Raw genomic sequence first — 26,515 nt, 5'->3', positions numbered from 1 at the left:
TGAATTGCTATAACCAGAGCTGTACAAATGTTAGTGGTTTGTTCAGAATCATGGAACTGTTTGTTGGGCCATGATAATATTGGGGTCTGCCTTTCAGAAAATTAAAAATGCAAAGTGATTGATAATCCTGTACTATTCTGCCACTTATGCTACAGACCACTTCAGACTTCATTTCCAGGGTTTGATACACAATTCAGTGTAACTGGTGGTGAAGTGGAGGGCAGAAGTGGGTGGATGAAGTCATCCACAAATGGTCTGATCTCACTGACTGCTGCATGCTGCAGACATTGCTTGGCTCTTAGAGCTTGAGCATGCCATCTGCTTATTGGAGTCACAGTAACTGGCAAGTCATTTGATAGATAAATATGTTGCCTATGAACTTTAACTGAAAATTCAAAATATTAATAAGAAATTAGAGTGCTAATTGTACTGTTTAAATGGAGAAAAGCTTTTTAAATGTACATGTTGCAATCACGCTGCATCTACACTAAAGCTGGGAATTCACAAAACATATACTCAGATTTCAAAATTTCAGATTTTTTGAAAAAGATTGCAGGAGCTAATTCCAGCATAATTTTTACTTTCTTTTCCCTTTTTATTTCCACCTGGAATGCAATTTGTTGTAAATTAGGGAGCAAATCTGGTTGTGAACACAGCAAAAACAGCTTTAATTTCTATGACCCCTGTGCAGCAAAAGCAAAATTCAATTCCGAACATAAGCAGCAGAAGACAACTTGAATGTTTAGAGCTACTCACTCTCTTAACATGTCATGAGTGGCATATGTAAGGTAAATTAATATTTCCAAAATAGGAATTATTGGCTGCTCATTCCCCGTTATTCCCGTGTCAGACAGACAGAAGCCTATGGAGGCAGCTCTTTGGTTTAGGAGTGTCTGAGCCTACCCAGGGAGCAGAATTTTGTCTTCCTTAGAAATCAGGAGGATGAAGGAGAGTCAGTCTGAGCCGGTGCTTTAAATGCCACAGTGGCCCGCACCCATTAGAATTGAGAGGCTCCCACCTAGTGGATAATCTGCCCTGCTGTACTCCGGGCTGCCATGGTTCAAATGTGCTTTGGAACATCTAGGTTATTTTTCCAAAGTTTGCTGGCAAATCTTGGTCCAAAACAGAATCATTTCCAGACCTGAGGGTGCCCAATAGCAGGCACAGTACAGAGTTTGGAAAAAACAACTGAAAAGGGAGTTTAAAAACCCGCTTTCATGAGCGAATCGATCGTTTTATGAGCAGAATGTGGCACACGGGGAGGCAGAAGTATTTTTCCAGTGTCTGTGGGTACTGCAGCTTATTTAATTATATTGGTGCTCTGTCCCTAATAATCCCTTCCAAGTATTTTTATTCCCTTGAATCGAAGAACAGATGCAGAGCTGATAGCATCTCTGGCTCTCTCCCTGGCACAGTGGAGTCTCAAAGGAGGCAATAGCCTGAAAAGAAAGAAACAAATGCATGTCCTTTATTCTCTGCTCCTTCTGGCTCTCCTTGGAGCAGCGTCTGCCTGGGAATTCAGCTTTGGAAGTGCTAGTATTTCCTAGCCATACAAAGAGCTCTTTGGGTCCGTGCCAGGAATGCAACCCCTCCACTTCTCAGGAGTGTACTTGGCTGCTCAAGGCTGGCTGGCTGATAAGAGCAGTGACAAGGGTTGGAAGAAGCACTAGAGCCTCCCCTCCTTTCTCCTGGAGCACTTTCCTGCTGAGCTCTCACCCCAGGCCCCCTCCAAAGATATCCCACAGCTGCAGTGCCATAATTGCTCTTTGCCTACCTAGGAAATCCATCATACAGGACAGCTGGATCAGCAGGATGGGCAGATGTGAGGGGAGGGTTTCTGGACAGTGTTACTCCTCAGTGGATCAGCTATCTGATCCGTGGAGGCATTTACACATCCACTCAATCGACTCAGGAAAACTAAAAACTAATTCTAAAAAAACCTAAATCTAAACTAAAACTCTTTGGTGGCACAGAACCCACATGTTCCTTTAATGGGGAGTATCACTGTGCCTCTGCTGAAATTTGAACCAGCCAAGAAGTCAGCACAAATCTTCACTTGCACAATAACCTTCAGGAGATGGAGTTATAAACAAAACCATGCTTGCAGGTATCCTCATACAAAAGTGAGTTTTGCCATGGTGAATTTTAACACAGACTTCAGCAGTAGAGAAATCCGATTGGAAAATCTTAGTCTGCATACTCCTGATAAAAACAAAACAGCAGCCAGAGGAGGCATTTATAAGATGCTATTATTATAATAATTTTCCTCTAATTTCCTTGCTAACAGACTTGAGTAAAAATCCCATCTCTAGCAGTGGCTCTGACTGGTGTTCAGGGGATGGTTCATGTTGGATGGCTCAGGGGCTCCTGCAGCAGGGCCACAGAGGGAAAACCTGCAGGTCAAACTGAACTGCCACTAACTTCCTTCTTAAATTAGAACTGAAAACTGTAATCTGCAGCTCCTGATCACATTTTATCTTCTGCTGTCCTTGCTCGAGGGTCACCTGATAGGGCAAAGGGGCAGGAAACTGGAGATTCCACTTCTGCTCCAGGGGCTGAGTCACGACTGCATCTCCAGAGACCCAGAGGAAGAAAGGCTGGATAATGCATAAAACCTGGAGTTCAGAGCAGCTGTAGGGAAATACTTTCCAAATTTAATCAATTTTCTGAAACAGAAGATTAGGTGATGCTTATCTGCATTTACAGAACTGCAATTTTGGTCTGTAGTAGCGAAAAGGATTTTTTTCAATCTTTGGCTGATTTTACCCGGAACAAAGCTGTTTTCCTTTCCCGTTGTTTATATTTCTAAATAGTCCAGGGCATTGGAAAACTAGATTTTTGTTTCTAAGTGCATATTGCAAATTTTTTCATATCTTTCTGAAGTCTCATATTTTGTTTTATTTTCTTTTTTGTCTGAACATCATCACAGACTAGAGTCTGTGGTTTAAATATCAAGTCTATTAGGAAAAAAAAAATACAGATGGTGCAAAACACAAAAACAGTGGATCTGATTTCCAGAGGGTTATACTGGCATGGAAAGATCCTTGCTAAGCTTTGGGACAGCACAGCCCTCCTTGTGTTCCCTGGTGCTGGGAATGTGGCCTGGCAGTTAACTGGAGCAGATCACTTCCACTCTTCAGCACATCCTGAGTTGCCAAAATAGTCTGCCTTGGCAAGGTGAGAGAGCCAGAGCAGTTTGAGAAGCAGCAGAGTGCTGCCCTGGTTTCTTCTTCCATCCCACAAAAACCTTTGGAGATTTCTTAATTGTCAGTGATCTTCACTGAGAAGGAAAAACCTTCACTTTTTGTGCCTTTGTGTAGAAAAATTAAAATATTATCCCAGAAGAATCCCATGCTTAGGGCAGGCACCGGATTGTGGTTCAAGTCTTGTGGCTCTTTCCCAGATCAGAGCCTTTAACCTTTATTTCTTGCAGCCCAGTTCAACTCCATACCACAAGATCACTGATGTGGTTTTTTTTGTCTTTTGTCTGAGAATTTTATTGGCTCCATATCTGTGTTTCCTGAATTACATCCTGCATTAGGTGGGTGCAAATTTTTGCTTTGAGAATTCCGTTTTAACCCTTTACCCTCCTCTGCTTTAATCAACAGGAGCAGAACCCAGTTCTGGGATTGAAGTTCTCTGTGTTTCACCACGGGTTTTTCAGCTCCACATCTTCACTGGGAGCAATGCCAAGTCTGAACATCCAGGAAGAACTTGTAAGAGAGGGAGCTGAGCAGTCTGCAGCAACATCAAGCAGGCAGCAAGACTCAGCAGAGCAATAAACAGATTAAAAGAAAGAATCTTGCATGACTGAGCCCTTGTGCTGAACACACAGTGTGGGATGCTGTGATCTAATGGTGTCTAGACAGCAATATCCTCCATAACTTTCTTTCCTCTCTAACACAAATACAGCCAGAAATTTCCCAAAAGAAAATACATAAAGAGAATTTCAGGTTGCAGGTTTATAGCCTCACTAGTCAAAGAATATCCAGGTGACTTTTGCACAAAATCCCCACCCTGTTCTTACAATAGATATTTATCTGTCCACCTAGTTCCCCTTTTTTGCTTGTTCCAGGGCTAAAGTCTTAGAAACAAAATCTTTGTAAGAGATTGTGCAAGGTTGTGCATTCGCAATATGGTGCATTTATGTGTCAGTAAATTATGTTGTAATGTATAATCAACGAGAATGTTCTCGTTCATCATTATTTAGCATAATTAAACAAAGATGTTGAGTGATTATGAAGTATGCATAATGGGCAGAAATACATTTTATGAACAAATAGGTGTGGAATAACATCTCTTTTGGTTCTGAGCAGTCAAATAAAGACATGTCTTACACAGTTCTGCTTCATGGGTTTGGTATAACAAACTCTTGAGCTGCAAGGATCAAAGTTTGGGGTAATTGGGATAAGCAGATGTCTCCTTAAGATGTTCAGGGAGTCAAATTCTCTTGGAATATTTTTCTTCAGTTTCATAACAGAAATAAAGATGCTGTGAAGTTTGTGGCTTTTTGAAGCAGCTTCAGTTAAGACAGAGGTGGTACAGCCTTCAAAAAAGTTTCTTTTTTGTGAACCTCAGGAAAGCAACACTGCATCAGTTTGTTTGTGTATTTAACTCCCTGATTTTGCCAGACACATTTTGCTGCTGTTGGCTCTCTGGGATCCCATCCAATGCTTTTTCAGAGTTTAGACTATGATCAAATAGGAGCAGTGTGACATAACAGAAAGTTTTCTTGTATTTTAGAATACATGTGTGTTTTCTTGCTGCAAACAAGGAAGCTGACAGATGACAAATTCTGGATGGCATTTGAACTAAACTTCCAGTAGACTGGCAGGGCCTTTATGTTTATTTTTGGTGGAATGACCTTTCCATGTGTAAAGGCTCTAGATGCTTTCTGATTAAGTTATACTTCCACATGAGAAACTTTCAGCTCAGAGGAATTAGGTGAAATTTTAAGAAAAAGAGTGTTCCCCTGAAACATAAAGCTGTAATGAAATTTGCTTTTTCTTTCTTTTCTTTTTTTTTTTTTTTTTTTAGTTGCTGTCAGTTATTATAACCAGATTGTTGGAAGAGTTGATGGGCTTATGAACCATGAAAAAAGAGAAATTACTCTTCTGGTTTTGACCTACAGGTAAGATTTCTTCCTCTTGGTAAAAGGTAACTGATATCAAAATAAAAGAGCATTTTGATGCAGAAAACTGATCCTTTTTCATGTTTTCTCATTTTTAGAAGTTCTAGTTATTTGACTATTTCTTTTCTGTTTACTTATGAATTATTACTTAATTAGTTTACTTTGCTCAGCTCCCATCCTGACCTAGGTCTGGTTTCCTGCCTGTTTGCTGTGGGGGAAGAGTTTTGACTGTGTCTGTACTGCAAAATTCAAAGAGCTCAGACTGTTAGCCCTGTCTTCCTGTTAAATGTCAACCTTCCAGCTAAGCCAGGTAAAACTAAGTACATTCCATTTAGATGAAGAATTTTTGGGGAGAACAAACATATAAAATAAATAACAAAATCAAGTGGAAAGTGTGTTTTCAGGACATGGTTTAAATTCAGCCTGGTTATATTCCATAATTCTATGCTACTTCCCAGTTAGCTCACAGGAATCTGACCAGTCTGACCAGGGACTGGGTAGCAGTTGTGAGGAGACCTCCAAATTTTGCCCAAAGTATTTCTGTTACACATCTGAAAGCATCCATATTTGAAGAGTTATTTTAAGTCTCACCACACCTGCTGTTCTTCAGAAGGATAATTTGATCTGTAAAGAAAGAAAAAAATCAAAGTAATTAGATTTAAAAGAGGCTGGATATCAAGACTAACCTTCTTGCTATTGAAATAAAGATGATGAAGAGCAAGAAAAGATTGTATTTAAGTCTAGTTTCCTTCTGCCTGCTTCCCATCAGAGCTCTGCCCTCACTGTCCCACATCTTACAGCATCTCTGCTGCTCTGGGTCGTGCTGGCTGAGAACAGCTCCTCAAAGATGCTCTCCCAGATTCCTCTCCTCCTGCTCCAAACCTCCTCCTCTTTCCTGGAAAAGCAGGAGTGCCAGAGGCAGCACTGGCTTCTGCCTCCCAGGGCATCCCTGCTCCTAATTCCACATTGCCCTCCTAGGGCAGCTTGTGCTATCTCCCAGGTGGGCCTACAGTATCCTGAGGTAATGATTAAGAACTCAAATTTTTCTTGTGTCTTGATTTTCTTCATAAATCTGTAAAAGGTGGGTTCTGTGGGGAAAAAAAGTTAAAAGTGCTCTGATTTTAGAGCTGAGGTAGAGACCTGTCAGCAAACCATCTCTGCAAGATTTCACTGCCACAGCAGAGCTGCCAGTCTTGGAATTAAGGTTAAGGTATGCAAGCTACCAATTTCCAGTAGATAAGCTGCTCTGACAAAGAGATAAATCAAGAGGCAATTCCAAAACAATTCCTTTGCTAGAGTGAATACTCCGTGAAAACTGAAATGTTGTTGTAGCATCTGGGCAACTCTCTGGGCTCAGCCATCCAGCCAGATTTTTACCTACCAAACAGAGCCCCTGTCCAAGCCATGGACAGCCAGTTCCTCCACGAGGATGCTGTGGGAAATGGTGTTAAACTCTTTATTAAAGTCCAGATAGACACATCCACAGCCTTTCCTCATCCACCAGGTGGGTCTCCCTCTCATAGAAGGAGATCAGGTTGGTCAAGCAGGTTTTGCCTTTTCCTAAACTCACGTTGGCTGGGTTTGATCCCCCCATTAACAAATCTCAAAATGTTAATGGGAAAACATAGTTGCAGTGGAGTTTTTTTGTCCAGAGGATTTCTCCTGGGATCAGTGCTATCCAACACTGAGCACTGCAAATCTTAAACCCAGTAGACAACGTCACCCTCAATACACACTTGGAGAAGATTCAGTCAGTGTCTAATTGCTTTATAAAGGGCTTCACTCCTTGGATGTTGCTGTAATTCAATTAATACCTGCTTATCACAGGGAATTTGACTATCCCTGAAACAAACCTTAGTTTATTTTGTTTATTGCTGCATTAGACAAAAACACATTGCCAGACTTGGCAGTTCAGGCAGTGCTGCACATACTGATGCTGGTCAGTGCTGGGTGCACCAGTCCTGCTGCATCATCTCCTGGAGCTGCAGGCACTGGAAAATGTCACAACACTCACAGAATTCCTGGGACTTACTGCCTGTAGACCAAACGTGTGAAATAAACAAAAAAGTCTTTGATCCCTGCTGGACACGGAGATTCCTTACCTGCAGATCTCTGGCTATTCAAAATCCAAGCTTAGAGTACCCCATGAATTCCTTACATATGCAAACTGCTGTGCTTTTAACACGTTTTTAAGAGTTACTTAATCCACCTCTCTCTGCATCCATGTGCTAGAACAACTTCTATCAGAAATGTGTGCTTGGCAACAGTCTTGCATGTTTAAATTAAAGAGAGGAAAACACTACTGTGAGAGCAGCAGGCATGAAAATATCGAGTTTGATAATTATATAAGCAGTTTTCTCTGTGATATTACTATTTTGGGGCGGGGTTGTATTTAAGAGTGCTTGAATATTCAATATCTGTACAAATTGTTTTTTTTCCAGAGTGAGAGTGCTATGATTATTCTGCAGGAGCTGCACGTGAGGATGCTCATCCTCTGCCGAGCTATCCTGATCCATTTCCTCCCTGACAATTCCTACCTTGGCTTCTCTCGGTGGGCCCCCTGAGCATCACACATCTCTTAATCTTCCCAATGAACTGATGTGGTGCTTATGCACAGCCAGGCTGTGGTGGTACATACACGTGAACGTGGCACATGAAATCAGAATTTTTGGGAATCACGGGATCAGAGCGGTTTGGGCTGGAAGGGACCTTAAAAAACATCTGGTCCCAACCCCCTGCCACACACAGGGGCACGTTCCAGCAGGCCAGCTTGCTGCAAGCCCCATCCAGCCCCATCCTTCTCCAGAGCTGGCGCTGCCACACGCCGGTGTAGCCCAGCCGCTCCATGGCGCAGGCCATGTGGAAGGGCCGGGATGAGCCTCGGGGCACAGCGGGTCGCGGCGTTTGTGCTCCGCACACGGTGACACCGCGCTCCAGCGCAGCCTTGGCAGCTCCGTCCCGCTTCGTGGGGGAGCGCTGGGCCCGAGGCTGGAGCTGAGATTAGGGCCGGGACCGGGACTGGGACCGGGACTAAGCGAATCTTCCCGGGCTGCCGGCGGCCAATCGCGGCTGCTTGGGCGCACCCCCGCGGCTCCGCTGCCGCCGGGCATGCCGGGAGCTGTAGTTCTCTCTCTGCATTACCACCGTTCTGCGCTCGGCGAGATGAACTACAACTCCCAGTAGCCTACGAGGCTCCGCCGCGCCGTTCCCGGCCGTGCCTACGATCCCCATCGCGCCCCGCGGGGCCTGGAAGAAGAAGCGGGTCCGGGAGCGCGCGGGGCGGCGTCTGCGCAGAGCGCGGCTTCCTGAGCGTCTGGTGGCGGCCGCCATTTTGTGGTGCCGCTTCCCTCTCCCGCTCGGGATCTGCGGCCGCGGGACCTGGCGCGGGGGCGACGCGGAGCGGGGGGAGCCGGGGCCGCCCGCACCCTCCTCACCTTCCCTTCGCCTCCGTGCGCCGCCGAGCCCCTCCGGCGCTGCCCCCGGGCGCGGCTGCGGAGAGCGGCGCTCGCCCACCATCATGGAAGACGACGGGCAGCCCAGGACCCTGTGAGTGGGGAGGGGGCGGCAGGGTGGGCAGCGGGCCCGGGGCGGAGCGGGGCGGGGGCAGGGATGCACTCCCGGGGAGCTGGGCCGGGGCCTCGAGGGGTGCCGGGGGAGCGGAGGGGGCTGAGCGGGACAGAGCGTGTGCGGCAGGGCCGGGAGCGGGGTCTGAGCATGGGGAGCGGGAGAGGAGCGCGGCTGCCGCACGGACATTGCGCTGCACCCATCCAAGGAAAACACCGCAGCTGCACCCTGGCTGTAACGGGGTCCATCCCCGGAGCTCCGGGGTCTGTCCTCGAAGGTTTGGGGGTGCAGGCAGGGGTCCCAAGCCTTCCCCGGGGGGCACAGGCCGCCCCCGGGTCCCCCCTGCACGGCGGTCCCGGCGCTGGGAAAGTTCTTTGTGCTCTCCCGGCGGTGGGTGGGATGGGAGCGCCGGGAGACCGGCAGGGATCGCTTTTCCCTCCAGCGTGTCACGGTGTGGTTCAATAACAGCGTATCGGGCCCAGCAGAAAGAAATAACTGTGTGTTGGCCGTGTCTCTCCGGGCTGTTTAGTCGCTTGGTGGCTGTCATCAGTTTTCTGTTTAAAAATACAAATTTGAGCATTTTGGGGATGCTGTTGAGTTCTTTTCAGCTTTGCAGATATGGTTTTGATAAATTTTCTTTGTCCTGTTAGCTTAAACGAGGGAGGCTCGCACTTGTGGTTGGGCACTGGAGAGCAGGGATTTTATGCTGCTGCTGATTTTAACCAGTTCCCAGATTCCCAGTGCAGCTGCCAGAGGATGTTTCGGGCTCTGTGAGCGGTGCAGCGTTCGGGCTGTCCCTGGGAGAAAGGCAGGCTCGTGCTCGGGCTGCCCAGATGACAAACACAGCTCAGGACAGTGCAAATGAAATCTTTGTCTATTTAGCTTTCAGGACAGTAGCCTTCAGAAAAGCTCTCCGAGATAGTCTGGACTGAAAGCTGCTCTAAAAAAACTACTGAAACAGAGTAAAATGTCCCGTAGTTCTGTTCACACTACCAAAATGATGACTTGGCATTTAAGGCTCAAGGCAATTTGTTTTTTCTCCTTTCTAGGCAAAAGTTCTTTTCACTCGTTTGTAGTGTAGTATAAGTACTCAGTCCTTGCTCCCTGAGATGCGTAATTTAAATAAGAATATCTGAAATGTTTTTTGTGTTGATTATCCAAATCATCTGAGTTTGCTTGGCCCTCAGAACTGACCTAGGTTTGAGTGTTGTTTTAGCATAGGAGGAGGGAAAAGAGCAGAGTCACACAGTGTTTTATTCAGTTTTATTTTCAAGGCTCCTTTCCTCATTATTGGCTCTTTTTCTTTCTTTTTTTGAACTGCTATATTCCCACTGAGGTTTAAAATGTTTTTTTAGTGCTAACAAGTTTGGGTACCACATTGGCCATGGGTCCTTCCCAGTAACACATCCATCAAGGATCTGACTTAGCCCACTTAGTTACTAACAAGAAAAAAATAAATTTGTACCTTGCTGTCTGAAATAGCATCTCTACAGCTGCCCCAAATGGTTCATTGCACATGTGTGACTGTTTCATTTGTTAAACTAATAAACAGCATGCACATTAATTTCCTAGTAGTTCTGTAGTAACCACAATCCTGTAATTATTTGTAGGATTTTTGCATGGAAGACAAACATTTTGCTGTAGCACTTTCTACGTTTTACTTTCTTGTCCCTACTTTTTCTCTGAAATGTCTTTAAATTTAGGATAGCAAGTCGTGTGTTAAAGGTTATTATCCTGAGCACCACTTTTCATATAGAGCAGTTGTGATGTCATAAATAAAACTCACTGTCTCCAAAGAACAACAAATAAAAATATTGTTAGTTGAACTTAAAAGTTTTCATTATTTGGTTTATTTGGAGAGGGGGAAAAAGTGGAGAACAAATTGTTTCAGTAGCTGTTTGACCATGTGCAAAAGCACTTGATTGATAGTGTAAGCAGTACTTTATGAATGTCTTAGTTTTTTCACTCCTCAAGGAATAAATGAAATCCAAAATCTGTAAATTAGGAAGGAATTTTCTTTTTTTAACAGTTGTAAGTTTTTGGGGTTTTTTACTTATAAAAAGCAAACCTACCTAACCACTGTTCACTCAACGTTTATGCCCATCTTAAACAGCTGGGGAATAAGAATTGTTTCAATTTGCAGTACTTACAGGGCTGTTATGTTGTTTCCAGTCATGATAGGTCAGTCATGGACCTCTAAGAATTCTGAATATTTTCTGAGGCTTAATACAGAAACCTGACACCATTTGCATTTTTATTTGTTATATTTCTTAACTTTATAGAAATGTGAAGAATTACCTTAGTTCCTTTCTGCCCAAAAACTCTCCAGGAATGGGGGCCTTTTTGTGTGATTTGTCACATGGAATTTTTTAGCTGGTCCTAAAATGAGCTGTGAGCTTCTGATTTATTTTTGTTTTGTTTTAATAGAACACTTAAAAGCTGTGTTTTGTGTGAATACTGTTAGATTTCCCAGGCTGTATCAGTCCTGTTTCTACTACTAAACTATCAGGAACTTAATGTGTTTTAATGCTACCAGCTCTCACAGACACCCAGAAAAGTTCCAAAGTTATATTCTCGTTCATGCTTTTAGAAATGTTTTGTGTGGTTTGTAGGCGTTCAGTGACTGCTCTGAAGTCACTGCATACCTACAGCTGTTATCTCATCAGCCTTGCCATGCTGTATTCCAGGAATGTGGATGAGGTGCAGGAGTGAAGCTTCACCCGGATTCACTCCTCTTGAACTTCCTTTCAGTTCAGCTCTTGTACGGGAATGTCTCCTGGAGGAGGCTACAGAGTGGATTATTCTTGGTATCGTTTTATTTCCAGTAGCTCACAACCACTAGGCAGAGTTGCCAGAATTTCCATGGGCTCTTGAGCACATCAGTTATCCTATTGCTTATCATCATTTTCTCTTTTACGTAGGGAAACTGCCATTTCTTGCATGTTGCCTGTGTGAGAGAGAAATCAGATTTACTATCTTTCCTCAGAAAAGGATGTAAGGGAGTTTTGTGGACCTAAAAGTAGTGGCTGTAAATGTCCCTTTCTTACTTCCCTGTCTAGAATGCAATACAAACCTGTTTACCTTCAAAAAGAGAGTTTTTCAGCCAAAGAGTTGAGTTCCAAAACTCATTGTGGACTGATACGTGCCTCTTGTGTTCTTTAGATAGTTCTACAACATCTCTGAATTTCAAGTAGTTTATTATTCTTTGTGTTGTCAGCAGGATGCAAAAGAGTAATAGACAAAAAATTATGTCAGGACATCTGTCTATAGGTTGTTGGATTGTTTTTTGGGTTTTTTTTGTAGCTGCTTATTAATTGGTATTTAAATGCTTCAGGCTTGCAGAAGGGAGCAAACACTATTGCCTGTGTGTAAAAAGCCACAATTTTTGCTACCCTGCCACATCATCCAAGACCATCTATAAAAGTTTAGTAAGTGCTTCTGCCCTGCTGGATTTTATAATTTTTAAAAAGTTTGCATAATATATCCTCTAGAAAGTATCAGTCCAAAAAGGTTGAAATACCGTACAATAGCATGTTAGGAGTCTTCTGGTTTCTTGAGGTGTGCTTCTGATAATTTTGAATTCATGGAGTAGAAGATGCTGCTCTGTTACATCACGTGTAAATGGAGCTAGAAAGGGGAAAGCTGACCACAGGCTGGCCATGTGTGATTAGCATCAGCTGAGCCAAGTTTTGCGTTTCCAGAAAGGAAAGGTGTCTGTTCCTAATGTGATGAATGTATTTCTTTCTTTAGTTCTGTAGTATTCAGACATTCACACTGAGGATATTTGCTTGTATGTTTTTATTGAAGTCATCTCTGCCGTACTGAAGGAGGTGATGTTACTGCATTCTGCTTAAAGACATGAAAGTAAACATCAAGTCTTACTTTTTAACTTACTGTTTCAAATTTGTAAAGGTTTGTATTCCCATGTTTTACATTCAGTTTGAGACATTTGGGTCTCTGGGTGTTGTCCTTGCTACATGAACCTTTACTGTTCAGTATTCCCAGTGTGTACATTACAGAAGTTTGAGTTTTAGCAACTTGGGAAGGGTGGGAATGCCTCTGACTAATGGAAATATTATGCACCAAGGCAGTATTTATCATTTAGGGAATTAATGGACCCAGTAGGATTTCACATCCCATCTGAATCTAGCAGTCAAGGTGGTCCCGATTTTTATGAAAAGGCAGCTTGTTTCTTAGCTGAGGTTTATGATGCAACATTCTCACAACTATCTTGCTGATATCAAAAAAACACGTAGTAGATCTGATCTCTTCCAGCAGTTAGCGTAAGTTTTCTTACTTCAGTTGAATAAATTGCTGAAGCATGGCTTTCCGTGGCCTTCTAAAAACTTTTGTCAGACCAAGAGGAATTCTCCAGCTTGATTTTCAGACTTCTTGTGTTTCCCAAAATACATGTTAATATTATGCAGAAGAGGATAATATTTGGTTTTTTGTTTGTGTTAATTGTACTCCTTACTGTATCTGATTTGCAGTAGAACTGATGTTAATGAGACTTCACTGTACTTAATTTCATATCAGTGTTAGTGTATCAGTGTGCTGTGAAGGCTCAGTATTAATGAATCCTATTCTGCAGCATACAGAGGAAACCAGTACTAGCAATAAGTTCACAGCACCACTGACCCTTTGTGTTGGAATTCCTACTGGGATATACATTTTCCGTCTGATTTTAGGTATCTGCAAAGGTTAATACTTCCACTGAAAGCTATTAGTGATTTGCAATTTATTTTTGGTGAATGATTAACAAAAAATTTAGTTAATATTTCAGAAAGGAGGTATGGATAAATGTTTAACTACTAAGTTTTCAGGATAGAACTAAAAGTCACTGAGATGGACAGTTTGTCCTGTAAGGGGTCTTGGAGTTCTGCAGTTTTTAACTTCTCTACTGAAAAGCTTCATAACAATACAGGCTTCTGTTAATGACTTGTGTTAATTCATACGTATTTAATAAGAAACTAATGAGTACATGAAGGATTTTAGTGGATGTTCTGTATTCAGGTGATACTTCAGAAACTCAGTATGGATCTTGTAGCACTGAAGTCCTGCTGAGAAAGTGCAGAATTGCCCCATAGATGCTGAAAGAAGGACATAAACAAACATCTGTTGATAACATTGTGTGGTGTTCTGATGAAAACAAACAGTGTCCGTTTTTATTTTGCTGATCCAGATGAAAGTCCAGCTGTTAAGCACAGAATTTGCTTTTCAAAACTTTTCAAGGGCTGCCTCTCAGTGCAATTTCACGGCACACCTTTATTAACTGAAAATAACTTTGTGGGCAATAAGAAACGCTTGTTCCCGTTTATGTTCACTCTATTAAGAGGTCAGGCTGACTTTAGTTTGCAATTTTATGATGTTCTGTAACTGACCAGAGTAAAATGTATATTCTTTCAATATCTAAATCACAGAAGGTTCTGCTCATCTTAATGGTTGCCCTTGAATACTTGTAAAGATGATGAATGTCCCTCTGCTGATGGCTTTTGACATCTGTTACTGTGACAAGCCTTTCTCTTAACTGATCACTTTGTTTACAATTTGATTACAAATTAGTCACATTGTTAAAAAGAATTTAATTTTGCCTTCCTGACTTTCTCAGCCATTATTGTCACCTGGTAAATCTGGGACTCTTACCTAAACTTGATCAGTATTTCAAAACTTGAAATTATTTCTCAAGATTTACAAACTAACAAAAATCAAGAAGTCTGGATGATATTAAAATAACACTGCCAGGATTTTGGGGGTATTACAAAGGTGGGAACTGTTGAGATGGATGCTGTACAGTGCATTCCTATGGCAGAATGCTGCATAAATTGCCTTGTCTGTTGGTGAGTGGGCTGGCTTTCCAAATGTTCAGGAAAACAGAAAAGTTGAGTTGGTTGCTTGCAAGGCAGCACAATTTGTCCGAGGGCTGCTCCTGAGCTTATGGGAGTTAGATGTGTGTTTGTACCCAAATTCAGAAGTATTCTTGATGAGATACTCAGTGGGAAGTGAAACTTAAAATATCATTGCCCAGTTGGTTGCTTGTTCTGCACAACATTCTTGAGCAATGTTTTCGTGCTTTTGACATCTTTGTGCCAAGGAAATGATTGGCACTGGGTCTTGGTGTCCAGTGTTGTCTGAATTGAACTTCATGTCCCAGTTGTGTGGCCAGTGTCATAATTTAGAAACCACATGAGTACTGCATTAAAACGATAAAATAATTTGTAAATATTGTCTGTAAGATACCTGAAATGTTTTAAAGGAAGGTTCTTTATAGTTGTTTTAAGTTTTTAAGCCTATAATTACATTTTAAAAGATGATGATTTCTGGTTTAAAATCTTGGTCTTTTGTTTTTTTCCCTTGTGTAGCTATGTAGGAAACCTCTCCAGAGATGTGACTGAGGTTCTCATACTTCAGTTATTCAGCCAGATTGGACCATGCAAAAGCTGTAAAATGATAACAGAGGTAAGGTCTTCCACATCTGGGGGGGAGATAGCAAATGTAATGTAACTTTATCCTAAGTTGTCCAAAAAAATGAAGTTGGGGGCTTTTTTTGGCATTACTGGCAGTGGGTTTCTTTGGGTTGACAGTGTTTGGCTTTGGGGGTAACGCTTTGCAGGAGAGACCCTGGGGTGTGCAATCCTGTGCTTTTGCCTGTAGTCCTGACATAACTTTTATCAGCTGATGATGAGATGCCACTTTTAAATAAAAGATTGTTACCCCCTCTTTGCAGAATCACATTGTTCTGATGATCAGAAACCTTATTTCAAGTGTTATTCAAGGCTGTTTTGTACATTTTTCACTTTATTTGAACATGAGCCTCAGTAATTCTTGTTCCTCTTGAATAAATGGTTCTTTGCTAAGGCTGAAAAGCAAGAAATCCTTCAAAATAAGTTTGAGTCTTCCTCAGCTTTTTCTACACTAGTTCAAATAGCCCTTGTCTGCACCAGTACAAATAGCTCTTGTCTGCACCTGTCTGTTCTTAAATTATTTTTCCCTTGAAACAAAGTGACAAAATTTCCATAGTATTGCAGATAAAGTCTTTTGCACAGAGTGTTGGTAAGTATTAATGCTTTCTTATCTCCACTGTAAATACTCTGGAACCTTTATGGTTGGCAGCCATTTCTGTGAGCTTTTTGACACATCCTACAAAACTTCTCTCTCCCTGGTAGTTTTCCTTCTTTCTGTGTTTATAACTGGTAAGCTTTGAGCAGGCAGGCACTAATCTGAGCTTCTGCCAGGTTTAAGCTTTGGTTCTTCATCTCTGTTTCTATATACTCTTCATACTTTACTACATCTTGTACTTCATACTAACTTGTAATTACAGATTTTTTGAGGACAGTTACATTAGTTTTTCTCAATATTGTTAATGAAAGTATTAAAAGGCAAGTCTTGTGACCAGACTTCTTTAGGAATGCTAGCAGAAACTCCCCTGTGGGCTTCTTTCTTTCTTACAGTGTGTCACACAATTTGTTTGTTTCTTTGTTTTTACCCTATCATCAGCTTGCTGCTTGTTTAATCAGACTCATCTTTGTCTGGACTAATAATTTCCCATGTGACACTTTTCTCTACTGCATTTGCTTTAAGTTTGTTGGAGAAAAATAACAGAAGGATGACAGATCACTGTTGTTAGTTTTTCTCAGAAGAAACAGTTTTGATTGTCAGGTGCTCTGCAGACATAAGGTGCTGCTGCTCCCACCTTTGGCTGGGTGAGAGCTGTTAGCATCAGTTGGGTTTCTTGAGGATCAGATGAGAAATTCCAACATTTTTACCTTGATTGAGACTTTGTGGTTTTAAGATCTTCCCATAAGTGAGGCATCTTTATGAAATAAGTAGATAAACAAGAACTGCAGCTGTATTCAGTCACACAGAGGTGACTGCACTGAGCTGACCTCAGCACCTGCCAACAAGCAGTCACAGAAGTGCAGATTGGCTTCTAGACTGGCACTGGCCTGCAGCTGTCACAGCACTTGTGCATGGTGTCCATCCTTCTACGATGTGTGGTAAACCTGTCCTAGGAGCTGAATCGTGATTAGGTGGTTCTTACCATTGTTAGTACCACCATCACCTTTTAAAAACCTGTGATTTTTCTATTTTAGCAGGTTGTATCAAATAATTCTTTTTCTTTTGTAGAGTATGTGACATGAACACATCAAGTGTTGAAACATTTCAAGTGTTTCTTCTGGGGGTATATAATACTCAGGCTGGTGGCACAGTATTTGTAGATAGTTTGAGCACCTAAAGATCTGAGTGTCTGCAAAAGAGATTTTTCTCATGTTCAGACAAGTTCTCAGTGCTAAAGAAGATCTCCCTACAATCTAAAAGTAAGGCTGCACTTCAGCTGAAGCATAAACTACACCAAATTTCCTAAAGAAGCCTTAAATTGATTTCCCAAAGAAGTGTGAGAGGAGGGGTGGATTAAGGCCTTCTTTTTTGGGGCATCTGAGGTGAGTGTGCTTTTAGAGAACTTTGTGCCTGAAACTTTTTTTATGATCTCAGGTACATTTTCTTTCATCTGTTCATTGTGCATCAGTTAGAGGCCCCAAGTACTGACAGTATTCAGGAGGATGACTTCACACTCCATGACTGTTTGAGGTGTAGAAAGGCCTTGTGATCCGTTCAACTGTTGCATCTCAACAGCTTTAGAAGTAGACAGGACTATGTTTGAAGCTGTACAATCCAGTTTTAGGGGGAAGGATTAGAATTGTTCATCAGTAAGTGTGTATGAGTTGTCAGAAGTTAAAAGGAATGCTGGAAAAGGCTTCTCTTAACTTGTGTTACAGCTGTGTTCTACCTGGCCCTGGGGGAGGTTGGTAGGTGAGAATACTGATGCCAGAACAGTTCCTGTGTGCTAGACCCTTCCCTGTCCATGTGAGAAATCCTAGTTTAGGGTCATGTTAGTGTTTATTGTCTTTTGGTCTGTGCACTTGCTGGATAGTTAATGGAAATGTTTTGGTTAGAGTTTTTGTACTCATTACATCTTGGAGGAGATCAAATCCAGTGTTCAGGTTGGCATTCTCGACATCCTTTCCACTTGATCAGCTTTTCAGAAAACTCTTCTGTTCTTTGCACTTTATACTCTGGTGCATTTATTACTTCAGCGGCCTCTGTCACTGAGTACTTTTAAAGGTGATTTGATAGGTCATCCTACAAAAACAGGTTGTACTCAAGGTTTAACAGAGTTAACAGTCAATTGATTAATACCTTTTTTCCCCAGTCAAACCATTTGGAGTTCTTTTAAAAGGTTATTTCCCAGCTGTTTGCTATGGTATTTTTCACTTGAGACTGACACTGCAGCTTCCAGGTTGCTGCCTGCTGGTGGTTTTCAGTCAAATAAAAGGAAAGACTTCTTAAGTAGGGCAAGAGAAAATTGATGAAAATGTGTCTGGGGAATAAACCTTTCTGGCTTTGAGTATATGCATGAGGCAGTTTTGTTCTTCTCTCCATTCTCCCCCTTTTCCCCCTCCTTTCCATCCAGTTTGCAGATCACTTTTCTGGTCAGTTATTTTTAGTTCAGTAAACTTCAGTCCTCATTCAAAGCAAGCTATCCTTCAGAACCTGCTAGACCTTTAATAAAAAATCCATCTTAATAATTCTTGCATTTAAGTGTAATGTCAAAGGCTATTTCATAAATCTGATGCAAATCATTCTCAAAGTTTCTAGCTATAAGTAATATATTTTCCTGGATTTTCTTCTCAGCAACCCGATAGCAGAAGGGTCAACTCTTCTGTTGGATTTTCTGTTTTGCAGCATACAAGCAATGACCCTTATTGCTTTGTGGAATTTTATGAACACAGAGATGCAGCTGCTGCATTAGCTGCTATGAATGGGAGAAAAATTTTGGGAAAGGTAAGTTGCTCACATGGTAATCTTAGATATAAAGAATATAGATTTGTGTGAAAATATTAATGAAACCGTTGAAGATGTTTTATCAAGATTAAATATTGATAGAATAATCTTTTTGAAGTATTGATATAAAAAAAGTAAGTCTTGTTTAGGAAATGTGTTATTTGTGATGTTCTGTTTATGATGGTGTTTTATATTAAATGATGATTAGTAAATGTTGACAGTTGTAACCTACCCTTGAATGAACTTATAAAATGTAAGAATTTTGTGAATTTATACTAAATCTTATACTTGTTTTCAGGAAGTCAAAGTAAACTGGGCAACAACACCAAGTAGCCAGAAAAAAGATACATCCAGTAAGTAATGTAATGCCACAGTATCACTTCTACACAAATACTGCACAAAGTGGTAATAATTGATCATAAATGCATTTAAACATAATTTCTCTCCTTCCCATCTAGTGTTTAATAGAATTTGGCAAACTAATTCTTCTGTTTCTGCTTTACAACTGGGGAAACCGGAGTGGACAGATTAAATTGCTGCTGCTCTTCACATGGAATCCTGAGCGTTCCTGGTTCCCAGTGCTGTGTGCAGAGCATCACTTTCTCAGGAGTTGAAACTTTAGATAGCAGTTAAATATTTGATTAGTAAATTATTTATTTTCAGATCACTTCCATGTGTTCGTTGGGGATTTAAGTCCAGAAATAACAACAGAAGACATCAAGTCAGCATTTGCTCCTTTTGGTAAAATATCGTAAGTATCATCATAAACATTTCCATTATCAGTCAGAAAATGTTATAGTGAAAATGTGTTTCTAAGTTGAAATGTTATTTCTTATCTATTGAGATGATTTTTCTGCTGTTCATTTCCTTGTGGTGGGTGGATGGGTAGTAAAGAGGGGTTGTATCTCAGTGTGTTTCACAATGTAAATACAGTAATGTGATTGTGCTCTGGTTTGCTGAAAGCAATGTGCTTTTAACCTAATTTATATGCTAATGTCCTTCAACTTTTTATTAAAATTTAATTACTGCTCTAAGTGTGGTTTTTTTGGTGTTGAGAATGTGTACAGAGTAGTGATTTGACAATTGGTATCTCTTGTATCCTGGGTGTGTTTTATGTGCATTTTTACTGCATTTTATAGACAATGTGAAAAACTGGGCAATTGGAATATAATTCTATAAAGCAGCTAGTTAATAACTTGGGAATGGTTTGAAAAAAGCTAATACTTATGAGAATGAAATCTGGGGTTTTTTTATGATAATGGGATGAATTACAATTATCTTAAATGAAAGAATGGTGGCTTTACAATATGTGCACATTTCTGCCAGTTAAGAGAATGTTTCTTTAAACTCTCATGAACAATTCAGGTGATACTAAATCACCTGATGTTTTAATTGAATATATTTAACATTACAAAATCCTTGAGAGTGCTAAAGAGTACTGCAACTAAAAAAGTCTGTTAATCTTTTATCAGTTTATCTTTATAAAAATCAAAGTTGCACATGAACGTTTTTGTACTACTTTACAGGAATATATTTCTAAGAACAAAATTCTTATTTTTCTCTTGTTCTGTACGCATATTTTTAAATGAATCATAAATCTTATTTCTTACCTCTGCTGTTTTGTTTACTTTGCTTTTTGTCTCTTAATGTGGTAAGTAGTACTGTTTTAAAAATCAATTTAAAAAAAATAATTCAGGTTTCTGTTTCTCAATCTATATTTATACCTGAGACCTGCAGTTTTTCTAAAGTCCAAGTCACAATTAAAAGTAATAGCATTCTGGTTATTTTGCAGAATTGCTCATAAGAATGGACAGGATCTTGAAGGCTAACTGCAAGGAACTGTGCACACTGGAACTCAGTTGTAGATTTTTTCTCATTTCTATTTATTCTTATTATACATTATTTATATATACATATTTTAGTATTTACATTTTAACATTCTATATTCAGTGCAGTTCTATATTTCCAATCATTTTAACTTACTCACTAAAATTTCTGTGTAAATTTGTTGTTTTCGTACTGGTGTGCTTAGCATTGTTGTTAGTTTTATTCTCCTTTCTTAAATTTCTGAAAATGTCAATTTTTCAAAATTTACAGCTACCCAAACTCCAAAATGATGGTAGAGAATTGACCAAGAAAAATAAAGAAATCTGTTAACAGGCCATGTATGCCTTTTAATTCCTATTTTTTCCTCTTTTTCGATTTTTTTAATATTTCATATATTTTGTATCACTAGGCAGAAGACATTTAACTATTTAGAAAATGCATGGTAAATTAGATAGAATTGTTACAGTAATTTATAGAACAGTGAACCTTAGAGGACCCTAGCCAATAGAATATTAGAAAAGGAAACTTTGTTTCTCTTATACTTCAAATTTGAACATTCTAGTTATAGCCAGTATAGGTTATGTGCATAGGTTGCATGTTTATTACATGTTATTTTTTTTGTCCTACTGCTTTTTTCTAACAGGTAAAGAAGCAATAGGGAGAGTTCAGGAATGACTGTAGTTTTAGGGCTAACTGAATTTATAAGAAAAAATTATGCTCACAATACAGTGTGTGTGGTTCCTTTTAGTTTTTATTTTGCAGGTTATCAATACTACCCTCATATAGCTGTGCTTCTTTTCACAGGGATGCACGGGTAGTTAAAGATATGGCAACTGGAAAGTCAAAAGGCTATGGTTTTGTATCTTTTTATAACAAACTGGTGAGTAATCACAATGCAGGTTTAAAATAGTTCCTATTTTCCATTTTTAGTTTTGCCTGTTTATGTATTCGCTGTTTATTAGACTTCACCCAGGGAAACAAATTTACATGTACAGGAGCTGTATGTATGTTTAGGACAACGTGGGAAAACTGTGAATCATTTTCCTTAAATATTTTGCATAGGAAAAATACACAGTTTCAGAAGTTTAGGTATATAAAACCTATTATTTCTGTGGTCAGAAGTCCTACATGTCAGAGCTCTTTTGATGTTCTATAACAGTTACCTGGAGCTATCATAATCAGAGAAAATATTTTAATTTTTTCAGTTTTGCCAACGCCATAAGATAGACTAAATCAAGGCATTCAATTCAATCTTTCCAGTTACACTTCCTTTGTTCTGTGTTACAGCTGAAAAAGCAAGGAATAGCTGTTATTTCCTTGTACCCCTCTTCCCTTACCATACAGTTCTGTTTGGTTCCTGTGACCAGAGGGGAAGTGTAACAGTCCTGGAATTCAAGTTACTGGATTCTTTTTCAGACTGGGCCGTAAAAACTCCAATTTCAAATTTGTATTCATTCTACAAAACTAATGGATGAATTCTAAACATAGTACTACAAAGTACTCTAAGTTGTATGTCCTGATTGCTGTTCATTCTCACAGCAGCTGCACCTACTGTAGGGTTATAGTGTGACTGTTCTGAGCAGGTACTTTAAGGTGTGTTATTCAGAATATATCATTCTGCTACATTTGGGCAAGTGGGATATGCTCCCAGACAGGTACCCCAGCCTGAGCTCTTAATGCATAACACAGTTAAGAGAAAATTGGAACTGCTGCATTGGACTGGATGAGTTATGGCTTGGGCTCTGTTCCATTTTTGTCTCAGCTGTGATCCTCAAGCAGGATAGCAGCAAGATTCATCAGAGAGTGTTTCCTTTCCTAGTCAGTTCATTATGTATTCACCATGTTTTAGGAACCAAGGGTGCTTGAATCAAGTGGGGTATTTCATTGTCTGGTGGTTTAGTTTTGTCTTTTAGATTGGGTTTTTCTTTTCTTATTGGTCATCTTTTGTAATTTCATTTTTGTATTGTACTCAATATAATTAAAACCTAGAAAGATCAAGGGTCCTGAGTGTGAGAAGAGAATTCTAGCTGGGAGCAGCTCACCTTTACCTTGTTCACATTTTCTTTGTCCCTTGTGCTTGGCAGTTTTTTCCTTAAGCTTTGTGCCCTTGGAAAAGCATTTCAAATGTGCGCTAACTATGTGTTCTGCCTGTCTTCTTCCAAAGAAATTGGGAGACAAATTGCTTCTTGCAGCTGTTAGCAAACTTACCCTTGCTTACCAGATGTTTCTGCTTACACTGTGAACTCAAAGATTGTCTTCAATTTCGTGTTCAAGATAAAATGTGGATCGTGGGTTTTCGTGTGTGTTCATACAATGACTTTAACATGTAGAGAACTTAGTAAGCATCTGTTGCACACCTCCAGGAAGCAAAAGAAACATTTAATGATAGTTGTTTTAGTTCAGTGATTGGATCTGTGTGACCTTCCCACTTTTTTGGGTAGCTTTTGAACATTCTAGTGCAGTGTTTGTATGGTATATGTATAAATGTGTGTGTGTACATGTATGTATATGGTGTATATACAGGTAGTATATATATAATGGCAGTTGGCTTCTAACCTGTGTAAAAATGGGTGAGAAGAAGTTTTTATCAAATGACTTCTGAGGGCCTTGTCTTGTAAACAGTTGCCTTCATGTTAATTAATGTTTGTCTGCTTGCTATGATCAGAATTTCATACTCTTCTTAGCACTGTCACTGGTGTAACAGTGGAATTAACTGCTAACCAATAGATGTGTACATGGCTCTTGTTTGGAAGTGCTACAATCTCTGTTTTAATCTCTTCAGGATGCAGAAAATGCTATTGTACACATGGGAGGTCAGTGGCTGGGAGGCCGCCAGATCAGAACTAACTGGGCAACAAGGAAACCACCAGCCCCCAAAAGTACACAAGAAAGTAAGAGCTTCTTGTCATGCTGTGTTGTGTTTGCTATCTTTTCACTGTTCAGTGAGGGTGTAAAACATAAGCCAAAATCATGTCATTAAATCACATATTAGCTTGCCTTCCAGATCTTGATTATATTTTTTTGGTATGTTGTATCAACATAGTGCTGGCACTGCTGGTCTGTCATAAAATATTGAATATGTTTGTTGAATGTGAAATTCATGCTTGTGTATGAGGTAAGTGTCTGGGTTACTGTCAGCCCACTGCTGAAAACCAGCCTTCTCTCTTTATAGATAATACAAAACAGTTGAGATTTGAAGATGTAGTAAATCAGTCAAGTCCAAAAAATTGTACTGTGTACTGTGGAGGGATTGCCTCGGGGCTAACAGGTATGAAATATTCTCTTATTTTTTATTATTGAAACTTCTTGGACACCAGCATGATTACTAATTCAAAAACATCTTATGTTGTAGATCAACTTATGAGACAGACTTTTTCACCGTTTGGACAGATTATGGAAATAAGGGTGTTTCCAGAAAAAGGTTACTCATTTGTCAGGTATGGACAGAGAGGGCAAAATCTCTGGGTCTCTGTGTATGTAGTAATGCTTCATCTCTCTGTAACTTCACTTGATTGAACTTGTCCTGATATAATAAAAGCTGTGACCATATATTCATAGAATAATTAGGAACTTGTAAAAAGGGCCACCAACATTTTTACCTGAGAAGATGAATGTTTGTGAAAGCAGATGTTTTTCCCTGGATGTCCTGTATGTATGGAGTAACTGTTTTTTAAGTAATCAGGTGGAAGTACTGTAAAACATAACATTAGTTTGTTTTTACATTTTTTAGGTTTTCTACCCATGAAAGTGCAGCACATGCTATTGTTTCAGTTAATGGAACCACAATTGAAGGACATGTTGTTAAATGTTATTGGGGTAAAGAATCCCCTGATATGACTAAAAACTTCCAACAGGTAACTGTACTTAACCTTTTCTTTGTATTACAAAAGCAATTGTGTTTATACCTGTAATGACTTCCCAGTTATAATGGCTAAATTTTGTGGTGGAGTTCTTATGAAATTCCATGTTCTGTCTCAGTTATGTTCCAGTTCATCAAATTGGGCTAGTGATTTTGATGGAATATCTGTTACTGTCTTCTGGATATGATCCAAGATAGGGAGAAACTTTGAGGTAATTCTAAATTCTTGCTGTTTTGCTAACTGCAGATTAGGTGGCTGTCCAACCAAATAGTCTTTGGGGTTTCAAGCACACACAAATATATTTTTCAGTGCAAGGATCTAATTAAGTCATAGTGACATCTTATTTTTCAGATCTCACTATTGCTTGTTTTAGCTCTCTGATTGATATAGCCAAAACTTTGCCTTCAGCAGCACAAATGCAATATAAACCATCTCTAGAACCTGAAGTACAATGGGTTATTCTTTCTGCAGGTGGATTACAGTCAGTGGGGACAATGGAGCCAAGTATATGGAAATCCACAACAGTATGGGCAATATATGGCTAATGGGTGGCAAGTACCATCGTATGGAATGTATGGCCAAGCATGGAATCAACAGGGTTTTGGAGTAGAGTGAGTAATTATATTTAATTTTTAGAATATTCCAAGATTGCTGTGTCTTAAGTTTCAGGCTCAATTGGGTGAAGGATTACACAAGGGTTCAAACTTCAGGGGGACTCCTGTGTGCTTAAAGCTTATGTTAATGCTTGCCATGGGCAGATATTGGGGTGAGTGGCTCTGACTTGTACCTGATGGCACATTTTGTGTGTGTTGGAGGCACAAAGACCACCCAGTGTGGTAAAGTTTTGGGTGGTGGTCTTGTCTGGTATCTAAATATATCCTGGATTCTGCCTTGAGGTGGTCAGTCTGAGCCAGGAGCCCGGATATTTGCCTACAGGAGGAGAAGGAAGTACACACAGACACTTTACTTGGTGCAGTTTCAGAATTTGGGTGGGCTTTTAATAATGTGTTTCTTGAAGACTGAAGTCTCCACAAGGGCTCTTCGTTTTAATATAATTTTGAAATAACTTGTGTGCCTAGTTCTTCATTATCTGGTGCCAATTAAACATTTTAAGCCCTGATAAACCTATCACTGGTGTTCGTGTCCATGAGGTATTGGGTATTTCTTGCATTTCTGCATCACTGATGTTGAGTTCCAGCCACTTGTGCATGTTCATACCTTTGGAGGCAGGTGCTATATCCAACTGGTACCCAAGGTTTGTGGGGTTTTTTCTCCTTTGTTCTTAAAAAGCTCATAATATTTTCAGGAGTCACATGTTGTACAGCTTAACCTGAATTACTCATTAAAAAGAAGAAATTGTTCTATTTTGATACAAGTAGTTGTGTAGGAAGTATGTTTTTATGTTTTGTTTGGTTTTTTTGTGTTTTTTTTAAGTTGCTTTTCCCCACTTTTTTAACCATTCTGTTTCTTTTTAAGCCAATCTCCATCTGCTGCCTGGATGGGTGGATTTGGTGCTCAACCTGCCCAGGGACAAGGTGCTCCTGTAATACCTAACCAAGCTGGATATGGTATGGCAAGCTACCAAACGCAGTGAGCTGGGACTCTGTTTAAAAGTGTGTATTTCATGATAGGCTGCAGTTTCCAGTGACATTCTGAAGACTGGAATGTAGACAATGAAAAAAAAAAAAAAGAAAATATTTATTTTAAAAATGGAAATGTTTGGAACCTTTAGCACAGCTTTGCTTTGGTGAAGGACACAAATGTCTTCTAGTTCTGCCTTTTTAAGTTTTTGTTCATGATGGATATGAACATGTTTTTCTTTGTGTACAAAAATTAAAAATAAAGTCAATAAAGACAATTCTGACTACAAATTTTGATATAGTAGGAGAAATGGCTAATGAATTTGATCTTTAGGTTACCATTCCTTTTTTTTTTTTTTTTTTTTGTTTTGTCTTCAGTGTTTTATATCATTGTGCTTTTAAGAGAAATATCGTTGAAAAACAGCGAGTTGGTTTTAGTTGAACACAGAACCTGAAATAAACTGTGGACCAATCACTACAACCTGCGAGACAGTATTGAGTTTTCAAGAAACCTATGGACATAGCTCAAAGTATATGTAGGTCTTGGAATAATTTTTTAAAAAAATATTTAATTTTTTTACATGCTTACAGAAAACAGCTGATACAATGAATAGCTCAGTCTGAAATGGAAAACAGTACTGTCTGAGAAATTTCACATAACTTTTACTGTCCACATTCAGGCATACGTTGAAACTTTTCAGAGCTGGTTTGCT

The 26,515-nt window shown here is 39.9% G+C and overlaps 1 protein-coding gene across 3 annotated transcripts; it reads left to right on the top strand.

Annotated features, from left to right (window-relative positions):
• The first annotated feature begins 8,458 nt into the window (after window positions 1–8,458).
• TIAL1 (TIA1 cytotoxic granule associated RNA binding protein like 1) lies at window positions 8,459–26,093 on the top strand. Of its 3 annotated transcripts, none has more exons than XM_014886798.2 (12): window positions 8,459–8,677; window positions 15,055–15,151; window positions 18,437–18,535; window positions 18,834–18,888; window positions 19,199–19,286; window positions 21,167–21,242; window positions 23,145–23,253; window positions 23,535–23,630; window positions 23,715–23,799; window positions 24,093–24,216; window positions 24,694–24,833; window positions 25,699–26,093. In XM_014886798.2, exons 1-12 carry the CDS (start codon window positions 8,649–8,651, stop codon window positions 25,814–25,816), a joined length of 1,116 nt encoding a protein of 371 aa, XP_014742284.1. In that variant the 5' UTR covers window positions 8,459–8,648; the 3' UTR covers window positions 25,817–26,093. The 3 variants fall into 3 exon arrangements, with proteins under 3 accessions (XP_014742284.1, XP_014742283.1, XP_088025514.1); XM_014886797.2 differs by having other exon boundaries at window positions 8,466–8,677; window positions 18,386–18,535; XM_088169388.1 differs by lacking the exons at window positions 8,459–8,677; window positions 15,055–15,151; window positions 18,437–18,535; window positions 18,834–18,888; window positions 19,199–19,286 and adding an exon at window positions 20,559–20,700.
• Window positions 26,094–26,515: the final 422 nt, after the last annotated feature.

This window comes from Sturnus vulgaris, chromosome 8 (genome assembly GCF_052056855.1).
Source record: "Sturnus vulgaris isolate bStuVul1 chromosome 8, bStuVul1.hap1, whole genome shotgun sequence".
NCBI lineage: Eukaryota > Metazoa > Chordata > Aves > Passeriformes > Sturnidae > Sturnus > Sturnus vulgaris.
Note: the sequence above shows the minus strand (reverse complement) of the source record. Positions and strands in the feature narration are given on the sequence as shown.

Coding starts and splice junctions, on each gene's coding strand:
- TIAL1 (XM_014886797.2), top strand. CDS start 8,649: ATGGAAGACGACGGGCAGCCCAGGACCCT. Junction 21,243..23,144: donor TATCTTTTTATAACAAACTG/GTGAGTAATCAC, acceptor TAATCTCTTCAG/GATGCAGAAAATGCTATTGT. Junction 24,217..24,693: donor TGACTAAAAACTTCCAACAG/GTAACTGTACTT, acceptor TTCTTTCTGCAG/GTGGATTACAGTCAGTGGGG.